General features: G+C 45.9%; 1 protein-coding gene across 1 annotated transcript in view; it reads left to right on the top strand.

The window, feature by feature from the left end:
* The window catches only part of wdr36 (WD repeat domain 36), a 178,800-nt gene that overhangs the window by 120,728 nt on the left and 37,652 nt on the right, over positions 1–20,420 (top strand). Inside the window, exon 14 of the mRNA XM_072516420.1 lies at positions 805–970. Within this exon, the coding sequence (XP_072372521.1) occupies positions 805–970 (166 nt within the window). The remainder of the gene's footprint in view (positions 1–804; positions 971–20,420) is intronic.

A 20,420-nucleotide genomic window follows, 5' to 3' on the forward strand; every position in this document is an offset into this window, starting at 1 on the left:
GTATTTCTGATGGTGTTGACTGAGGAAGGAACTTTGCGCAGAATATTCAAAGAAATAGAACAGACTAATGAGGCCTTGGTTTATATTTAATCTGGAGGACGGTACATCGAGCTGTTGTGCATTAAATTTGCTAGACTTGCTAGACACTTCAGCAGTCAAGGGCATTCAGCCTCTGATCTTCGGCTAAGCGTTCTCCAAGGTGGCCTTCAGGACGCGCGACAACGCAGAATCGCCGAGCAGAAACTTGTAGCCAAGTTCCACACACATGAGTGCAGCCTCAACCGGGACCTGGGATTCATGTCGCATTACGTTCACCCCCATTATCTGGCCTGGGCTTGCGAAATCCTACCAACTGTCCTGGCTTGCGACAATTCACACCTCTTTAACCTGCGATTATCCCCCTCTCCAGTTGCTCCGTAAAAACGTAATTACCTGCAAAGACTCGCATTCAAAGTATCGTCTTGCATCTTTGACTTTGTCTATATGTTTCTGGAACCCACCTCTTCATTCACCTGAGGAAGGAGCAGTGCTCAGAAAGTTAGTGATTTGAAACAAACCTGTTCGACTTTAACCTGGTGTTGTAAGACTTCTTACTGTGCTCACCCCAGTCCAATGCCGGCATCTCCACATCATTGCTAGACTTGGGCGTAAGACTTCTTACTGTGCTCACCCCAGTCCAATGCCGGCATCTCACCATCATTGCTAGACTTGGGCATGGGAATTATTTCAATTTTAATAATTGAAAACAAGGTACTATAGTTCTAGTCCGTATACTAATAATGACTGTCCATTTAATTTACGAAGCTCATGAAGGCCAGATCAGAGGAGTTGCTGTTGATGGACTGAATCAGCTCACAATTACTGCTGGTGGGGATAAAATGATCAAGTTTTGGAAGTTTAAATCAAAGGAATTGATGTATACAACGACACTAGATGCATCACCAGCTAGCATTTCGCTACATAGAGACAGGTGGGAAATGTTGTGAAGTATTCTATTTTTAAATGGATGTTTTGCATTCCTGCTGCTTGATGATATAAAATCATGCTACAAAAGTGAAGGATAAAAATATATATTTGATTGACTTTGGTCGGGAATGACTGATCCTATGCTTGCTTACTAAGTGTGTATCTATTATCCAAATGGCAGTTATGAAATCCACATATCCTAAATAGTTGCTTTTGTGGTTCCTGACTACATTGTAGAATCACCGGTTGGCTGGAAATTCCCGAATCCCCAAAGCAGTAGCGTTATAAATGCTAACAGGCAAGCATATGTGGCTTCTCACAAGATGTAGGATAGTAGTGGAGTCCATTGCCATGATGTGCATAAAAGACTGAGGGTTTCAACTCATTACCAGCAGCTTGGAAAAAGGTGACAGACACACCTCCAAACCTTGCTCCACCATATAGCTAGTAACTGCAGACTAATGGATAGTTGGCTGACTTCAGGGATTTCCAGATCATTCTGATTCTGTGAGTCAGTTCTCTCACTTATCATTGGTATCCAGAATCTATTTCTCTACTGGCATAGCTGATGTGGATGCCTCGGTTGTGGCTTGCCTGACAGAAGCAGCATCCTGCCTTAGCCTTCATCTTTGCAGGACCAGACCAAAGTCGACGATTTAGTTAGTCTGGTTCATGTCCATCCAAGGTCCTGGAGGCCCTGACTGAAGATCCACCTTCATCTCAAAAGCTCATATTTTGCAGCAGCTGTCTGAATTTCATGCAGACAATTATGTGGAAATAACAGCGCTGAAATAAACTGTTCAGCCAGACAGTAGCCTTAATGCCATGAACCTGTTATTAAATATGGGCACCGTCTCTACCTCAGTCACAAACTCACGACCTTATGTTTAAAAGGGAAACATTTGTCCTGCTCTGTGTTCTCATCCTGGACCTTTTGAGCACTAGAAACTACTTTCTTCTCTGTCTTATCCCTTTATAATTTTAAATGCATATCAAATCACCCAGTGGTCTCCACCCAGCATTCCAGTCTTTTTTGTGTTGTAATCTGAATTTCCTCTGTTCATTCGCCATTATATTTCTTCAGAATTCTTGGTCCCTCTCTTTCCCCGCTTTTCATCTAGTTGTGCTCTCTTTCATTCCTCACCTTTTGCCAAGAACCCCCACCGCCATTTCAAAGTCCAGGGGTGAGAAACTTCGATAACCAAAAGAAACAAAAACACATTTCTTGGGAGCTGCCAATCAAAATGTAAAATGAGGTAAACACTTTTCAGGGAAGGTAGTGTGCTTTGTAGTAAAATGCCTCAAGGTTTTACTTTTTTTGTGTTCTTAGCGAATTTCCCATTGCCAGCCAAATGCAAGGAAAATGCAAATGAATCAGTCCATTTATTTTGAAATCTCGATTTTCTTTGATTTTTCTTCTCTTGGAATCATTTCAACCCCTCTAATTATCTCCGTTCTTTTAAAATTAAATTCGTATTTGAATTGATTTCTGAAAATTGACTGTGATATTCTGCACAAATACTATTGATTAATATTTTAACCTGTAATTACATTGTTTTGTCGCTAAATTACCTCAAATAAGGGTCACATTTCCTTTTTCGATGTATGCTATGCTTGAAAGGGATTTGTGATCGGCCAGTGAGTGATACATTACCGATTAATGCAGTTATTGATGTAATTTTGCTTGGCAAAGCAGTACAACTCAAACTTTTATGACTTTTAAAAGAATTTCATGGGCAGAAGGTAACGGCGCAGTTGCAAGCGCATTTGTGCGTGATGACATCAGGAGGATTTCCTAGCTTTATCACATTGTATCGCAATATTTCATTGGGCAGATGTTGCTGAGTGTCGGTACCTGCCTTGTGTCAATTCGAGAGGCAATTCATTCAATTAAAAGGGCAATACACTGTTATTTGTAGTCCTGGTATTTAATAGTCGGCGCATGGGTTGGATGTGCAGGCAGGGCATTAACAGTTAGGACTTTCTTTCCTCCATCATTGTCTTCTATTCCGACCTGGATTTAAAATGTGGAGGTAGGAGTAAACATCTCTTGTGTAAGTCTGGACTTCCTTGATTGCTCTGTGAACCATGTTATTCAATATTTTTCTGAGGTAAGGAGGCTTCTGTCTTTTAAAGAGCCATTTGCAAACTGGCCATTAAAATCACAGAATTGTTATGGTGCAGAAGGAGGACATTTGACCAATCATGTCTGTACCGCTATAGTCCAATAGTTTCAGAATGGGTATTGTTATGTCAGGTGGAAGCTCTTTTTCAGTTGAGGAGGATATTATGATCCCAGACCAGACCCCAACAATGGCTAGGATACTGGGCAGAGACCCCAATATTTTATTTTAATTTTGTAAGACTGTGAGGAAAGGATACCATGCTCCAGGAGTGATTGCACGAAGAAATAAGGAAATGGTGTATTAAAATAAACTTTATTACTAACACACTATTAAAATCTTTAACATTACACCAGAAAATAACCCCTTAAACAATACTACTCAATACAGTGAATACAATACCCTTAATTGCTATCTTTATTCCATGGCAGGATGGTGGCACATTGGTTAGCACTGCTGCCTCAGCATCAAGGACGCGGGTTCAATTCCGACCTTGGGCGACTGTCTGTCTACATATTCTTCCCGCTGCGGGAGTTTCTTCCAGGTGCTCCAGTTTCCTCCCACAGTCCAAAGATGTGCAGATTAGGTGGATTGGCTATGCTAAATTCCCCTCGGTAGGATTACAGTTTTGGGGGGGGGGGGGAGTTGGATTGGGCCTAGATGGTGTGCTCCTTCTGAGCATCGGTGCAGACTCGATGGGCTGAATGGCCTCCTTCTGCACTGAAAAGCTGCACTGCTGAAAAATATTATCTCAGTCCACTAAGTGCCAATGGCACATAGGAGTACTTGCTTTACAAAGGTCTTTGAGAAAGAGAGACCTCTTGACACTGCTTTACAGAAAGGATCTGACTCTTGAAAGACCCATACAGAAACTCTGGCTGTATATCCAAAGACTGTTCAGATGAAGTTTATTGGAGTTTATTCTGACAATCTTTTAAGTTGTACATGTGTCAGGAAGAGAAATGTGACTGCTGATGCTTTATCACTGCGCTTTTAGCCAAATTTACCATCAATCCAGCCTCCTGTAGTCGATTGAATAATTCCTTTAAATGTTCCAAATGCTCCTTCCATGTTTGACTGAACTCCACCAAATCGTCAATGTACACTACACAATTGTTTAGTCCAGAAATAGCCGTGGTTAATCTTTGGAATTTTGCTGGCACATTCTTTATTCCAAATGGCATGATTTTAAACTGTTAAAGACCATTTGGCATCACAAAAGTCAAAGCTTCCTTCATCCTGTCTGATAAAGACACTTGCCAATATCCTATTAGTAAGTCAAGCATGGTAATAAAATTCGTTGTCCCACCTTTTCAACACAGTCTTCCAAACAAGGACTAAGATATGAATTGGACTTCGTAATTATGTTGACTTTTCTATAGTTCACACATAATCATGTTCTATCCGTTTTTAGTACCATCATAATCGCTGCAACTCACTTTGAAGATATTGTTCTTAAGCCTGCTGCCAATCTCCCTTTGTACCTGTGCTAACTTTAGTGGATTGAGCCTGTTTGGATGTTGTTTAATTGGAATAGCATTTCTTACGTCTACATCATGCATAATTATTTTCGTACTTCCCAATTTAATCCCACATACAGCTGTGTGATTGTAATAACTCTTTTGGGTCATTTTAATTTTCCTCTGGAAGGTAACTCAACAATTTATTCCCATTTCTAATTACTTTCTCATTGGCCAATCTAATTTGAGGGATATCAAATTCAGAATCATCTGGATCTAACTCTTCTCCCTGCGTTACAGCAACGAACACAACCTCCTTCTTTCCTTCTCTATCAAATACCTTTTGAGGATATTAGCATGTCAAGAGTTTTCATTTTATCTAGAGCTCTTATCAAATAAGTCATCTCACTCACTTTCCTTGAAATTTGATACGCCCCACTAAATCTTGCTTTTAATGGTTCATAATAATCTTTATTAGCATCACAAGTAGACTTACATTAACACATGAAGTTACTGTGAAAATCCCCTAGCCTGCACACTACGGCGCCTGTTCGGGTACACTGAGGGGGTATTCAGAAAGTCCAATTCACCTAACAAGCACTTATTTTGCGCTTTGTGGGAGGAAACCGGAGGAAACCCACACAGACACGGAGAACGTGCAGACTCCTCACAGACAGTGACCTAAGCCGGGAATTGAACCCAAGTCCTTAGCGTTGTGGAGCAACTGTCCATTTAGGACAGATGAGGAGGAATTTCTTCTCCCAGAAAGTAGTGAATCTGTGGAATTCTTTACTGCAGTGATCTGTAGAGGTTGGCCTGTTAAGTATGTTCAAGGCTGAGATAGATTCTTAATTAGGAAGGCAATCAAGGGCTGTTATGGGGATAAGGCGGGAAAATGGAATTGAAGATTATCAGAGTAGTCATGATCTCATTGAATGATGGAGCAGACTCAATGGACTGAATGTCTACTTCAGCTCCTACACCTTATGGTCGTTGATAGATAAGTTGGCACAGGCAGCAGATACCTCATCCATGTCTCACACTTGCAGTGTCTTGCTGAGGTCGCTGACATTGGGTAGCATTGTAGGTCTGAACGCATCCCCCAGAAACCCATGATTAAGTTGCTGGAGTTGGCTTTCCATAACTGTTACCAGTCTCTCAATGGAGGATGCCATGCATTCAGACCAGAGGGTAACCAAAGTGCTCATGCCCCACATAAATAAACTCCGCCATTGTAAGAACCAGGGCATACAAAACCTAGAAAGCTCTACCAGATCACTGCACATTTCCCGCTGGGCATCCAATATTTGTTGCCTGTTGGATGACTCCAGAGGCTCATCACCACCTGGGGTTCAGCATTTCCTGGTCGCCAACATTTCTTTGACTGTCAGAGGCCTGGGGACACCCAGTCTCTGACAGCTGTTCAGACAATGTGCTTCCCCTGGTACGTACTACCATCTGCACAAACACCCTCATCCACACACTGGTGTCAGTATCTGAGATAGTGCGAGGTGTGGAGCGAGGGTGTGATACAGTAGCATTTGAGGGTTTCTCCCCCGATGTTAATGATGGACCACACATATACATTCAAGATGCAAATGAATTTCCGTAATCTTGTTTGCAGGGCAAAGAAGATCATTCAGTCCTTCTGACACTGCACCCAACTCCCCTGTATGAGCCTATGGCTGCTCACTGTTACCACCATTCTGCCCAAGCTTTCTTGCGTATATGTGGAATCCTCCTCTTGCCATCACCTGGCAGTAGCATCTCCCATCGATCACTGCCTGCCGGAGGGTCCACAACAGACATTAGATAAACAAAGGCTGTTTCTGTTCAGATGGTTCCACTGCCACTTGCTTGGCTTCCCAAATATACATTCCGGCACTGTGCCTGCTTGTCGTCTAGCATTGTCCACATTTCCCTACATTCTTTGTGAGCGTCCATTTTGTATTCTGGAAGTGGCCATCCCAGGTGGCTACACCACCTGCCCCAACTGGTTTATGGAGGACCCCGCCCTATTCCTGTCCCTTCCATTCCGACACTGCTGGTCCTTTCAATGAGCGACTTTCACACTTGCTGTCTGTTAATTGACCAGCCAATGTATGATTGTTGTCAGCCAGATATGTTGGGCAGGAACAGACTTTGCATCCATTTCCTGGCCTGCTGATTCAGCATGCCTGCTGGGAGAAAATTTCAGGTCGATAGTGGTTAAACATTTCGCATATTGTTCTGTTACCTGTTAAAACATCCGTCACCAAGGAGATTTTTAGATATGATCTTCTTTATAAATTAGATTATAAACACATTTTGATCTTTCTAAAAATTGATAATGAGAAAAAGTGGGTTCAATAAATCAATGGTTGGAAGCTACGCAGGTGTTTTAATGAGCTACATGCGACTCCAGCGCCACAAGTTTCTGACCGCCACCCTGGCGCAACCTATCACTACTTCTATCGTCTTATATTCCTGCAGTCCCAGGATAAAATCCTTCTTCCCAAAGCAGACAGTTAAATTCTACACCTCTCTTGATGCTCTTTAAAGTATTCATCGATATGCTCATTGCTGCCGTCAACCCCCACCCCCCAAAGCAACATCTCCAATTGCCTTTGAAAAGTACCTTGCCACAGTTCTCCATACTAAGGATGTTTTTAAAAATACAAATTTTTGATGAATTAGCATTACGGTATATTAGCTACAAACTGAAAGGATTTATTTGGGTCAGAAAGGATATTAAGGGGAGGCATATCTTTTAAAAAAAATATATAGACCAAGGGTCATCTGGACTTGAAACGTTAGCTCTTTTCTCTCCCTACAGATGCTGCCACACCTGCTGAGATTTTCCAGCATTTTCCCTTTTGGTTTCAGATTCTAGCATCTGCAGTAATTTGATTTTACCCTATATTTTTTAATTCTCCAATTAAGGGGCAATTTATCGTGGCCAATCCACCTACCCTGCACATCTTTGGGTTGTGGGGGTGAGACCCACGCAGACACTGGGAGAACGTGCAGACTCCGCACAGATCGTAACCCAAGCCGGGAATCTAACCTGGGAGCCTTGAGCTGTGACGCAACAGTGCTAACCACTGAGCTACCATGCTGCCCACTGGCAAGAATCCCTGGAATGAGCTTGTGTAGAAGTTAAGTCCGATAGTCACTTTGTGCTATCGTCAGCTATGCATTATATGGACCTTGATTACAGACCTGACTGCTGCAATGAAATGAACAGACCTTTTTTAAAAAATTCATTCATGAGATGTGGGCGTCGCTGGCTGGACCAACACTTATTCATAGAATTTACAGTGCAGAAGGAGGCCATTCGGCCCATCGAGTCTGCACCGGCTCTTGGAAAGAGCACCCTACCCAAGGTCAACACCTCCACCCTATCCCCATAACCCAGTAACGCCTCCCAACACTAAGGACAATTTTGGACACTAAAGGCAATTTATCATGGCCAATCCACCTAACCTGCACATCTTTGGACTGTGGGAGGAAACCGGAGCACCCGGAGGAAACCCACGCACACACGGGGAGGATGTGCAGACTCCGCACAGACAGTGACCCAAGCCGGAATCGAACCTGGGACCCTGGAGATATGAAGCAATTGTGCTATACAATGCTACCATCCCTAATGTCCCTAGAACTGAGGCCATTTCAGAGGGCATTTAGCATTGCTGTGGAGTCATATGTAGGTGAGGAGAGCAGATTTTCTTCCCTTAAGGAAGAACCAGATGGATCATTACAATAATCAACAAAGGTTTCATGGTTACCCTTAGAATTCCAATTCCAGAGTTTTATTGAATTAAAATTTCACCATCTGCCATGTGGAATTCGAACCAGATCTCTAGGGTGTTACCCTGGGTCACTTGATTACTGGTCCGGTGACAATATCACTATGCCACCACCACTTTAGAAATTTTGTGATTCGAGGAACAGCCTGCTCCGTTAGATCTCTTTGTGACGGCCTTGCAAAATCTGCTGAAGTCAGTACATCTTGCTGGGAAGCTTGTTCTGAGATAGCCTGGGTTTTTTCTGGTGATACAAAAACAGAAAATACTGGACAATTTCAGCAGGTCTGACAGCATCTGTGGAGAGAGAAAGGAGCTGACGTTACGAGTCTGGATTGCTCTTCGTCAGAGCTTTGACAAAGTCATCCAGACTCGCAATGTTAGCTCCCTTCTCTCTCCACTGATGCTGTCAGACCTGCTGAGATTGTCCTATATTTTCTGCTTTTGTTTCAGATTTCAGCATTTGCAGTAATTTGCTTTTATTTTCTCTGGTGATTCCTGATTGTTCTGGCTTCTCTACAAACCTCTTCCACATGTGTGCGTATGTGTATTGTGCAGCCTTTAAATAGTAGCTCAGAAATGATCTTTAAATACAGTGGTTAGCACTGCTGCCTCACTGTGCCAGGGACCGGGTTCAATTCCGGTCTTAGGTGACTGTGTGGTGTTTGCACGGTCTCCCCACGGTCTGTGTGGGTTTCTTCCGGGTGCTATGGTTTCCTCCCACAGTTCAAAGATGTGCAGGTTTGGTAGAATGGCCATGCTAACAATTGCCCCTTAGTATCTAAAGGTTTGGTGGGGTTACGGGGATAGCATGGGAGTGGGTCTAGGTAGGGTGCTCTTTTAGAGGGTCGATGCAGACTCAATGGGCTGAATGGCCGCCTCCTGCACTGTAGGCATTCTATGAATGTTTTTGAACAGTAATTCTGAATATAAAAATGGGATTCCTCAGTACAACATTAATATCCACATCACTCCCCCATTCCTTCCCCAGCCCCACTCAATACCTGTACTCGGTCTAAGGATATGGCCAAATATCTCCATCCCTCCAAGAAACCTTAGCTAACCAGTTCTGTGTCAATACAAGAACATACTCCTTGATGAATGGGTCGTAGGAAACTACACCTTGTGAATAGTGACACATTCTTAAGATAGGAAAGCAGAGTCAACAGAATTTAAGAAAATGATGTCCTCTCATTTTAACTTCTAATGTCTGCATGTAGCTTCTTTTCAAAAGAGTGGTCCCAATGGACAGCTTTCTCACAAAAGCTGTCCTGTTGACTTATGGACTTCTACAACCCAGGAATATCAGTCCACAAAAGAGAACGCAAATGTAGGTGTGGATGTAAATATGGCACAATGACTTGCGCTGCTTGCACCTGTTTTCATCTGCAATGGGTGGAAACTTTGTTACATTTTCAATGTATATTATAAAATACTTTGAGATAAAAACATCTTCAACTGATCTGAATTTTTTGGTTAGGAAAACCAGTGTAAGGTATATGTGAGATGCTGCGTTTACAGATCTGAGACCGAACTAAACAATGGGACTTCTTCACTCAGAAGGTGGTGAACTCTACCACAGAAGGCTGGAGACCAAGTCACTGAATATATTTAAGAAGGAAATAGATAGATTTCTAGACTATAAAGCTGTCAAGGGGCATGGAAGAGCACAGGAGTATGGTGTTGAGGTAGAGGATTAGCCATGAACGTATTGAATGTTTGAGCAGGATCGAAGGGGCAAATGGCCAACTCCTATTTTCTATGTTTCAGAACTTGCTGGAGTAGGGGAATCTGATGGTGTATTTAATTTGTTTGATATTTTCCACACCCTTCAGCTCGGGGAAATAAAATTGCACCGCAAATTGCTGGTGTGAAATCTGACATTACTGCAGCAAATTCAACAGGGCATCTAGGTATCAGAACCGTCTAGCAATGTAGATAAAAGGCAAGCAGAAGGGGACAGGCAGAAACATAGTTTAACAAAATATGTACATCAGCGAATATGGTCATTGGAGGGAATGGAAGTTTAAAATAAAAATGAAATTAAAGATTCTGTATCCGTATGCACAAAGCACCTACAATAGGAGATGCTATAAGAATAAGAACTTGCAGAACAAAGAGAGGTAAATGATTTAGCTCTGATCGCCATGATAGAATCATGGTTACAAGGAATGTAAGGTCGGTAAATAACTATTCCAGGGTGCACCATATTGTGGAACCAACTAGGGATAAAGCAATCTTGGATCATTATAGTATTGTATAATTAAAACAGGGTTGATTAGTTATATCATAGTAAAGGACTGGGAAACCATGATCATAATACATTGAATTTCATGTTAAGTTTGAAGTGACATATTCCAGTCACAAACCAGAATCTTAACAAAACCAATTACGTAGCTATGAGAGGAGAACAGGCTGCTATTAATTCGGTAAATAGACCTAAAGATATGGAGGTAACTGAATAGTGGGAAGCATTTAAAGAAACAATTCAAAATGTTCAACAACATACACTCCATTGAAAATTGAAAATTCAGCAAGAAAGACCCATCTGTGGCTTACTCAGTGTCACAAAATATGTTAGCTGCGAGGGTATCCCAACTTGGAACACCTGTTTGTGGGGTGTATCATTTTGTTTTATTTTGATGTGAGGACATGGGCAGCACGGTGGTGGAGTGATTAGCACTGCTGCCTCACAGTGCCGAGGTCCTATGTTCTCCATGTGGACTTTGCACATTCTTCCCATGGGTTTCGCCCCCACAACCCAAAGATGTGCAGGTTAGGTGGATTGGCCACATTAAATTGCCCCATAATTGGAAAAAATGAATTGGGTACTCTAAATTATTTTTTTTAATTGTGTGAGGAGATGAGTGAAATCCTAGTGAGAATAAACAGCCCAGTTGTCATGTAACAATTAGTAAAGACAATTTGTTAAAGAAAAGACAAATAAACACAAACCAGGACGGCTCTACTCAGACAATTATGGTGTACGGATTATTAAGCATACACGCACGGTTTATGTAGAATGCACCCCTTATTCTAAAATATACCTACGATACCTGAACTCCATAAGACTTGCCCTGATCCTCAAACAATATCCAAATTAAATAACCAGTTGATAGTTTCCACACAATACAGGGATGATACTCAAGTCTGGGAAACGTCTTTTCCTGGTCTAGTGAAGGTATTTAAAATTGCCGATACAAGGGTTTTCTGCACTGCCTTAGCCCTGAGACGTAGAGGCTTGTTTCATGTAAACTTGACCTCTAGGCTGCGAGCTGGAAAACTAGCTTGTCTGCTTAGGAGGCTGATAGGTGTCAACTGCCTTCCTTGCTTCTGATCACCTGGCCAATTGAACCTTTGTTCCTCTTCCTTGGCTCTACATTAACTTCTTCCCAAACGTCTCTTAGCTGTTTCTCTTCATAAGCCTTTCATATTTGATTCTTATCTACATGCCATCTAAACTCATTACTGGGGAGAGACACATCTCTGGTGCCTTTTGAATCCAGGCTGCTGTCTCTAGTCAGATTTTGACCTGTTGCTGGACATCTCAGATCCCAATATGCTTTATTAAATTTGTTTTACTGCTTGCTAGGCAGATTCATGACACTCAAGAAGTTAGAATTGTATTAGATTTTAAAAAGGGGCTTGCGTTGTTGCAAAAAAACAGTAGCAAGTCTGAGGATTTGGAGTAGTTGAGAAACCAGCAGCGGACAACCAAGAAGTTTATAAAAAGGAAATAAATAGAATGAGTAAACTAGCCAGAAATACAAAAATAGATTGTAAGAGTGTTTATAGTTGCATAAAAAGGAAGATGGTAACGAAAGTAAACTAAAAATAAAGTTCGAAGCACAGATAGGAGACATTATCACAGGGAATGAGGAAATGGCAGGCATTGAATAAATATTTTGTGTCTGTCTTCACAGTAGAAAACACAAGTTTCAAACTGTAAATTCACAGCAATTTAGGGGCTAAATCAAGTGAGCAAATTAAGGAAATTAATATCTGCAGAGGAAAGGTATTCGAGAAACCTAAGGGACTAAAATGTGGCACATCCGGGGTACCTGATGGCTTACACCATAGGATTCTAGAAAAGAGAGCTGCAGAGATAGTGGATACACTCGCAATGATTTTCCAGAATTCCTTGGGTTTCGAAACGTCCTATCAGATTGGAAGTTGGCAAATGTTTTGTTTTTAGAAAATATTTTATTGAAGCATTTGTAATTTTCACAGTTGACAGTTTAACACCACACATAAAACACCTAAAAACAACGTCCCCTACTACCCCCACCCTATTTCCTAATTACCCATGTACTAAGTTCCCTGTCCTTGTCTTACACTACAATGCCTCCCATCCCCCCCTCCCCCCCAACCTACTACTGACGCTCAATTTTCCTTGAAGAAGTCGATGAACGGATGCCACCTCTGGGCGAACCCCTGAATTGATCCTCGCTGGCTTTCAAAGCAGACCAAGGCAGGCCAGCAGCACTGTTCAATTCCTGTACCAGCCTCCCCGAACAGGCGCCGGAATGTGGCGACTAGGGGCTTTTCACAGTAACTTCATTGAAGCCTACTCGTGACAATAAGCGATTTTCATTTCATTTCATTTCAAGGCGAACTTAATCTTTTCCAGCCTGAGAAACCCTGCCATGTCACTAACCCACGCTCCTGACTTTGGAGGCTCCGAGACCCTCCATCCCAGCAAAATCCCTTTCCGGGCCACCAGGGAGGAGAAGGCCAGAACATCGGCGCCCCCCCACCCTGGCCCCCAGATCTTCCGATACCCCAAATATTGCCAATTCTGGACTCGGAGTCACCCTCCCTTCCAGGACCTCTGACATAACATCCGCAAATCCCTGCCAGAATCTCAACTTCGGACACACCAGAATATATGTACATGATTCACCGGGCTTCCCCCACAGCTTCCTCATCGATCCTCCACTTCCTCAAAGAACATGCTCAACCGGGCTACCGTCATGTGGGCCAACTTGAACTGGATCAAGCTAAGTCTGGCACAAGACGAGGATGAATTAACTCTCTTCAAAGCCTTTTCCCATATTTCGATTTTCAGCTAGTCTCCCTACTCTTCCTCCCACTTTCTCTTTACCTCCCCGATAGGGACTCCTTCCCACTCCATCAACTCCTTATATTTCTGAGACCCTCCCCACCCCAACCCCCGTTTTTGACATCACCTTATCCTGTAGTCCCCTCGGGGGGAGGCGAGGAAAGTTTGGAACCTGCCTTGGGTCAAAGTCCCGTACCTGTAGGTACCGAAACCTGTTCCCACCAGGCAACTCAAACTCCTCCTCTAATGCCTCCAGGCTTGGGAAACCCTCCTGAATGAAGAGATCCCCAAATCTCTCAATCTCTGCCCGCTGCCACCTCCGAAAGCCCCTATCCAGTCTCCCTGAAACAAAACGGTGATTGCCGCAGATCGGTGACCACACTGACGCCCCCTCCAATCTCATGTGCTATCTCCATTGTCCCCACACCCTCAGGGCCACTACCACTGTGCTTGTGGAGTATCGAGCCGGCGAGAACGGCAGGGGCGCCATCAATAAAGCCTCCAAACTCGTACCCTTACAGGATGCCGCCTCTACTCGCTCCCAAACCGACCCCTCCCCCACTACCCACTTCCTGACCATCGATATGTTTTTTTTTTTAAATAATATTTTATTGAAAATTTTTGGTCAACCAACACAGTACATTGTGCATCCTTTACACAACATTGTAACAATACAGATAATAATGACCTTTTTAAATTTAAACAAAAACAACAACAAATAAATAAATATTAAATAACAAAAAATAAAAACTAGCCCTAATTGGCAACTGCCTTGTCTCAGGCCACCCCCCCCCCCCCAATCCCTCCTCCCCCCCCCCCCCCCCCCCCAATCCCTCCTCTCCCCCCCCCCCCCCCCCCCCCCAAGTCCTGGGCCGCTGCTGCTGCCTTCTTTGTTCTCCCCTATCTATCTTTCCGCAAGATATTCGACGAACGGTTGCCACCGCCTAGTAAACCCTTGAGCCGACCCCCTTAGGACGAACTTAATCCGCTCTAACTTTATGAACCCCGCCATATCATTTATCCAGGTCTCCACCCCCGGGGGCTTGGCTTCTTTCCACATTAGCAATATTCTGCGCCGGGCTACTAGGGACGCAAAGGCCAAAACATCGGCCTCTTTCGCCTCCTGCACTCCCGGCTCTTGTGCAACCCCAAATATAGCCAACCCCCAGCTTGGTTCGACCCGGACTCCTACTACTTTCGAAAGCACCTTTGTCACCCCCATCCAAAACCCCTGTAGTGCCGGGCATGACCAAAACATATGGGTATGATTCGCTGGGCTTCTCGAGCACCTCGCACACCTATCCTCCACCCCAAAAAATTTACTGAGCCGTGTTCCAGTCATATGTGCCCTGTGTAATACCTTAAACTGAATCAGGCTTAGCCTGGCGCACGAGGACGACGAGTTTACCCTGTTTAGGGCATCTGCCCACATCCCCTCCTCAATCTCCTCCCCTAGCTCTTCTTCCCATTTCCCTTTTAGTTCGTCCATCATAGTCTCCCCTTCGTCTCTCATTTCCCTATATATATCCGACACCTTACCGTCCCCCACCCATTTCTTTGAGATGACTCTGTCCTGCACCTCTTGTGTTGGGAGCTGCGGGAATTCCCTCACCTGTTGCCTCGCAAAAGCCCTCAATTGCATGTACCTGAATGCATTCCCTTGAGGCAACCCATATTTCTCGGTCAGCGCTCCCAGACTCGCAAACTTCCCATCCACAAATAGATCTTTCAATTGCGTTATACCTGCTCTTTGCCACATTCCATATCCCCCATCCATTCCCCCCGGGGCAAACCTATGGTTGTTTCTTATCGGGGACCCCCCCAGTGCTCCGGTCTTTCCCCTATGTCGTCTCCACTGTCCCCAAATCTTCAGTGTAGCTACCACCACCGGACTCGTGGTATAGTTCCTTGGTGAGAACGGCAATGGGGCTGTCACCATAGCCTGCAGGCTGGTCCCCCTACAGGACGCCCTCTCTAATCTCTTCCACGCCGCTCCTTCCTCCTCTCCCATCCACTTACTCACCATTGAAATATTAGCGGCCCAATAATACTCACTTAGGCTCGGTAGTGCCAGCCCCCCCCCTATCCCTACTACGCTGTAAGAATCCCTTCCTCACTCTCGGAGTCTTCCCGGCCCAAACAAAACCCATGATACTCTTTTCTATCCTTTTGAAAAAAGCCTTCGTGATCACCACCGGGAGACACTGAAACACAAAAAGGAATCTCGGGAGGACCACCATCTTAACCGCCTGCACCCTCCCTGCCATTGACAATGCTACCATATCCCATCTCTTGAAATCTTCCTCCATCTGTTCCACCAACCGCGTCAAATTTAGCCTGTGCAATGTGCCCCAATTCTTAGCTATCTGGATCCCCAGGTAACGAAAGTCTCTTGTTACCTTCCTCAACGGTAGGTCTTCTATTTCTCTACTCTGCTCCCCTGGATGCACCACAAACAGCTCACTCTTCCCCATGTTCAATTTATACCCTGAAAAATCCCCAAACTCCCCAAGTATCCGCATTATTTCTGGCATCCCCTCCGCTGGATCCGCCACATATAGTAGCAGATCATCCGCATATAAAGATACCCGGTGTTCTTCTCCCCCCTAAGTATTCCCCTCCATCCCTTGGAACCTCTCAGCGCTATCGCCAGGGGCTCAATCGCCAGTGCAAACAGTAATGGGGACAGAGGACATCCCTGCCTTGTCCCTCTATGGAGCCGAAAATATGCCGATCCCCGTCCATTCGTGACCACACTCGCCACTGGGGCCCTATACAACAGCTGCACCCATCTAACATACCCCTCTCCGAACCCAAATCTCCTCAACACCTCCCACAGATAATCCCACTCCACTCTATCAAATGCTTTCTCGGCATCCATCGCCACTACTATCTCCGTTTCACCCTCTGGTGGGGCCATCATCATTACCCCTAACAACCTCCGTATGTTCGTGTTCAGCTGTCTCCCCGTCACAAACCCAGTTTGGTCCTCATGAACCACCCCCGGGACACATTCATCTATTCTCATTGCCATTACCTTGGCCAAGACCTTGGCATTTACATTGAGGAGGGAGATTGGTCTGTAGGACCCGCATTGTAGCGGATCCTTTTCCTTCTTTAAAAGAAGCGATATCGTTGCTTCTGACATAGTCGGGGGCAGTTGTCCCCTTTCCTTTGCCTCGTTGAAGGTCCTCGTCAGTAGCGGGGCGAGCAAGTCCAAATATTTTCTGTAAAATTCAACTGGGAATCCGTCCGGTCCCGGGGCCTTTCCCGTCTGCATGTTCCTAATTCCTTTCACCACTTCTTCTACCGTGATCTGTGCTCCCAATCCCATCCTTTCCTGCTCTTCCACCTTGGGAATTTCCAGCCGATCCAAAAACTCTATCATTCTCTCCCTCCCATCCGGGGGTTGCGCTTCATACAATTTTTTATAAAATGTCTTAAACACTTCATTCACTCTCTCCGCTCCCCACTCCGTCTCTCCATCTTCGTCTCTCACCCCCCCTATTTCCCTCGCTGCTCCCCTTTTCCTCAATTGGTGTGCCAGCAATCTGCTCGCCTTCTCTCCATATTCATACTGTACACCCTGCGCCTTCCTCCATTGTGCCTCTGCAGTTCCTGTGGTCAGCAAGTCAAATTCCACATGCAGCCTTTGCCTTTCCCTATACAGTCCCTCCTCCGGTGCTTCCGCATACTGTCTGTCCACCCTCAAAAGTTCTTGCAACAACCGCTCCCGTTCCTTACTCTCCTGCTTCCCTTTATGTGTCCTTATTGATATCAGCTCCCCCCTAACCACCGCCTTCAACGCCTCCCAGACCACTCCCACCTGAACCTCCCCATTGTCATTGAGTTCCAAGTACTTTTCAATGCATCCCCTCACCCTTAAGCACACCCCCTCATCCGCCATTAGTCCCATGTCCATTCTCCAGGGTGGACGCCCTCTTGTTTCCTCCCCTATCTCCAAGTCTACCCAGTGTGGGGCATGATCCGAAATGGCTATAGCCGTATATTCCGTTCCCCTCACCCTCGGGATCAATGCCCTACCCAACACAAAAAAGTCTATGCGTGAATAGACTTTATGGACATAGGAGAAAAACGAGAACTCCTTACTCCTAGGTCTACTGAATCTCCACGGGTCCACCCCTCCCATCTGCTCCATAAAATCCTTAAGCACCTTGGCTGCTGCCGGCCTCCTACCAGTCCTGGACTTCGACCTATCCAGCCTTGGTTCCAACACCGTGTTAAAGTCTCCCCCCATTATCAGCTTTCCGGTCTCTAGGTCTGGGATGCGTCCTAGCATTCGCCTCATAAAATTGGCATCGTCCCAATTCGGGGCATACACGTTTACCAACACCACCATCTCTCCCTGTAATTTGCCACTCACCATCACGTATCTGCCCCCGTTATCCGCCACTATAGTCTTTGCCTCGAACATTACCCGCTTCCCCACTAATATAGCCACCCCCCTGTTTTTCGCATCCAGCCCCGAATGGAACACCTGCCCTACCCATCCTTTGCGCAACCTAACCTGATCTATCAGTTTCAGGTGCGTTTCCTGTAACATGACCACATCTGCTTTAAGTTTCTTAAGGTGTGCGAGTACTCGTGCCCTCTTTATCGGCCCGTTAAGCCCCCTCACGTTCCACGTGATCAGCCGAGTTGGGGGGCTTCCTACCCCCCCCCCCCCTTGCCGGTTAGCCATCATCTTTTTCCAGCTTCTCGCCCAGTTCCCACGCGGCTGTATTTCTCCCAAACGGTGCCCCCCCGCCCATCCTTTCCCGTACCCACTCCCCCCTTTCCCCAGCAGCAGCAACCCAGTAATCCCCCCCCCCCCCCCCCCCGCTAGACCCCCCGCTAGCGTAATTACTCCCCCCATGTTGCTCCCAGAAGTCAGCAAACTCTGGCTGACCTCGGCTTCCCCCCGTGATCACGGCTCGCCCCGTGCGGCGCCCCCTCCTTCCTGCTTCTCTATTCCCGCCATAATTATCATAGCGCGGGAACCAAGCCCGCGCCTCTCCCTCGGCCCCGCCTCCCATGGCCAACGCCCCATCTCCTCTCCCTCCCCACCTCCCCCCATCACCACCTGTGGGAGAAAGAAAAGTTACCATACCGCAGGATTAATCATACAATCCCTCTTCGCCCCCCCCCCACTCGTCCCACCACTTTGTCCAAACGTTCATTTTCGTAGTCCAATCATTCCAATTTTTCTTCTACAATAAAAGTCCACGCTTCATCCGCCGTCTCAAAGTAGTGGTGCCTCCCTTGATATGTGACCCACAGTCTTGCCGGTTGCAGCATTCCAAACTTTATCTTTTTTTTGTGAAGTACCGCTTTGGCCCGATTAAAGCTCGCCCTCCTTCTCGCCACCTCCGCACTCCAATCTTGATAGACGCGGATCACCGCGTTCTCCCATTTACTACACCGAGTTTTCTTCGCCCATCTAAGGACCATTTCTCTATCCTTAAAACGGAGAAATCTCACCACTATGGCTCTGGGAGCTTCTCCTGCTCTCGATCCTCGCACCATAACTCGGTATGCTCCCTCCACCTCCAACGGACCCGTCGGGGCCTCCACTCCCATTAACGAGTGCAGCATCGTGCTCACATATGCCCCGACGTCCGCCCCCTCCACACCTTCAGGAAGGCCAAGAATCCTCAAGTTGTTCCTCCTTGCGTTATTTTCCAGTGCCTCCAACCTCTCCACAGATCGTTTCTGGTGTGCCTCCTGTATCTCCGACTTCACCACCAGGCCCTGTATGTCGTTTTCATTCTCTGCTGCTTTCGCCTTCACGACCCGAAGCTCCTGCTCCTGAGTCTTTTGTTCCTCTTTCAGCCCTTCAATCGCCTGTAATATCGGGGCCAACAACTCTTTCTTCATTTCCTTTTTTATCTCCTCCACGCAGCATTTCAAGAACTCTTGTTGTTCAGGGCCCCATATGAAACTGCCACCTTCCGACGCCATCTTGGTTTCTGCTTGCCTTCCTTGCCGTTGTTCCAAAGGATCCGCTGCAATCCGGCCACTTTCCTCTCCTTTTTCCATCCGTGTCCAGGGGGAACACCCTTCTGGTTTACAGCACGGTGTTTTCAGCCGTTAAAATTCCCGTTGGGGCTCCTATCAAGAGCCCAAAAGTCCGTTTCACAGGGAGCTGCCGAAACGTGCGACTCAGCTGGTCATCGCCGCACCCGGAAGTCTGACTATCGATATGTTGACCGCCCAGTAATAATGAATAAAACCCGTGAGGGCCGAGTCCCCCTCCCCACGGCCCCGTTCCAGGAGTGCCTTCTTCACCCTCGGGGTTTTACCAGCCCACACAAAACCCAAGATCGCCGCATTCATTTTCCTAAAAAAGGCCTTCGGGACAAAAATCGGGAGACATTAAAAAAAAAACAGCAGTCTTGGGAGGACTTGTTGTCTTCACCGTCTGCACCCTCCTCGCCAGTGTCAGCGGGAGCATGTCCCATCTGTGGAAATCACTTTTCATCTGATCGACCGCTTTACCCAGATTTAACTTGCGAAGCTGTCCCGAATCCTTCGCCACCTGGATCCCCATATACCTAAAGCTCCTCCCCACACCTGAAAAGGTAACTCCCTCAGTCTCCTTTCCTGCCCCCTGTGCCTGAATCACTAACACCTCACTCTTTCCCATGTTTAACTTGTAGCCTGAAAACTGCCCAAATTCTTCCAGTGTCTCCATAATTCCAGCCATCACCCCCCAACTGGTTTGTGATATAAAGCAGTAAATCGTCCGTGTAGAGCTAGGCACTGTGCTCCACCCACCCTCTCACTATCCCCGCCAAACATTCGATGACCTAAGGGCCATTGCCAAGGGCTCCATGGCCAGGGCAAACAGTAGTGGGGAGAGCGGGCACCCCTGTCTTATCCCCCTACAGAGACTAAAATATTCTGACCGGACCCGATTGGTTCTTACATTCGCCACCGGAGCCTGGTATAGTAACCGGACCGAATCAACAAATCCCTACCCAAACCCGAACCTGCCGAAAATATCCCATAGGTACTTCCACTC

This window comes from Scyliorhinus torazame, chromosome 9, assembly GCF_047496885.1.
Source record: "Scyliorhinus torazame isolate Kashiwa2021f chromosome 9, sScyTor2.1, whole genome shotgun sequence".
Classification (NCBI taxonomy): domain Eukaryota; kingdom Metazoa; phylum Chordata; class Chondrichthyes; order Carcharhiniformes; family Scyliorhinidae; genus Scyliorhinus; species Scyliorhinus torazame.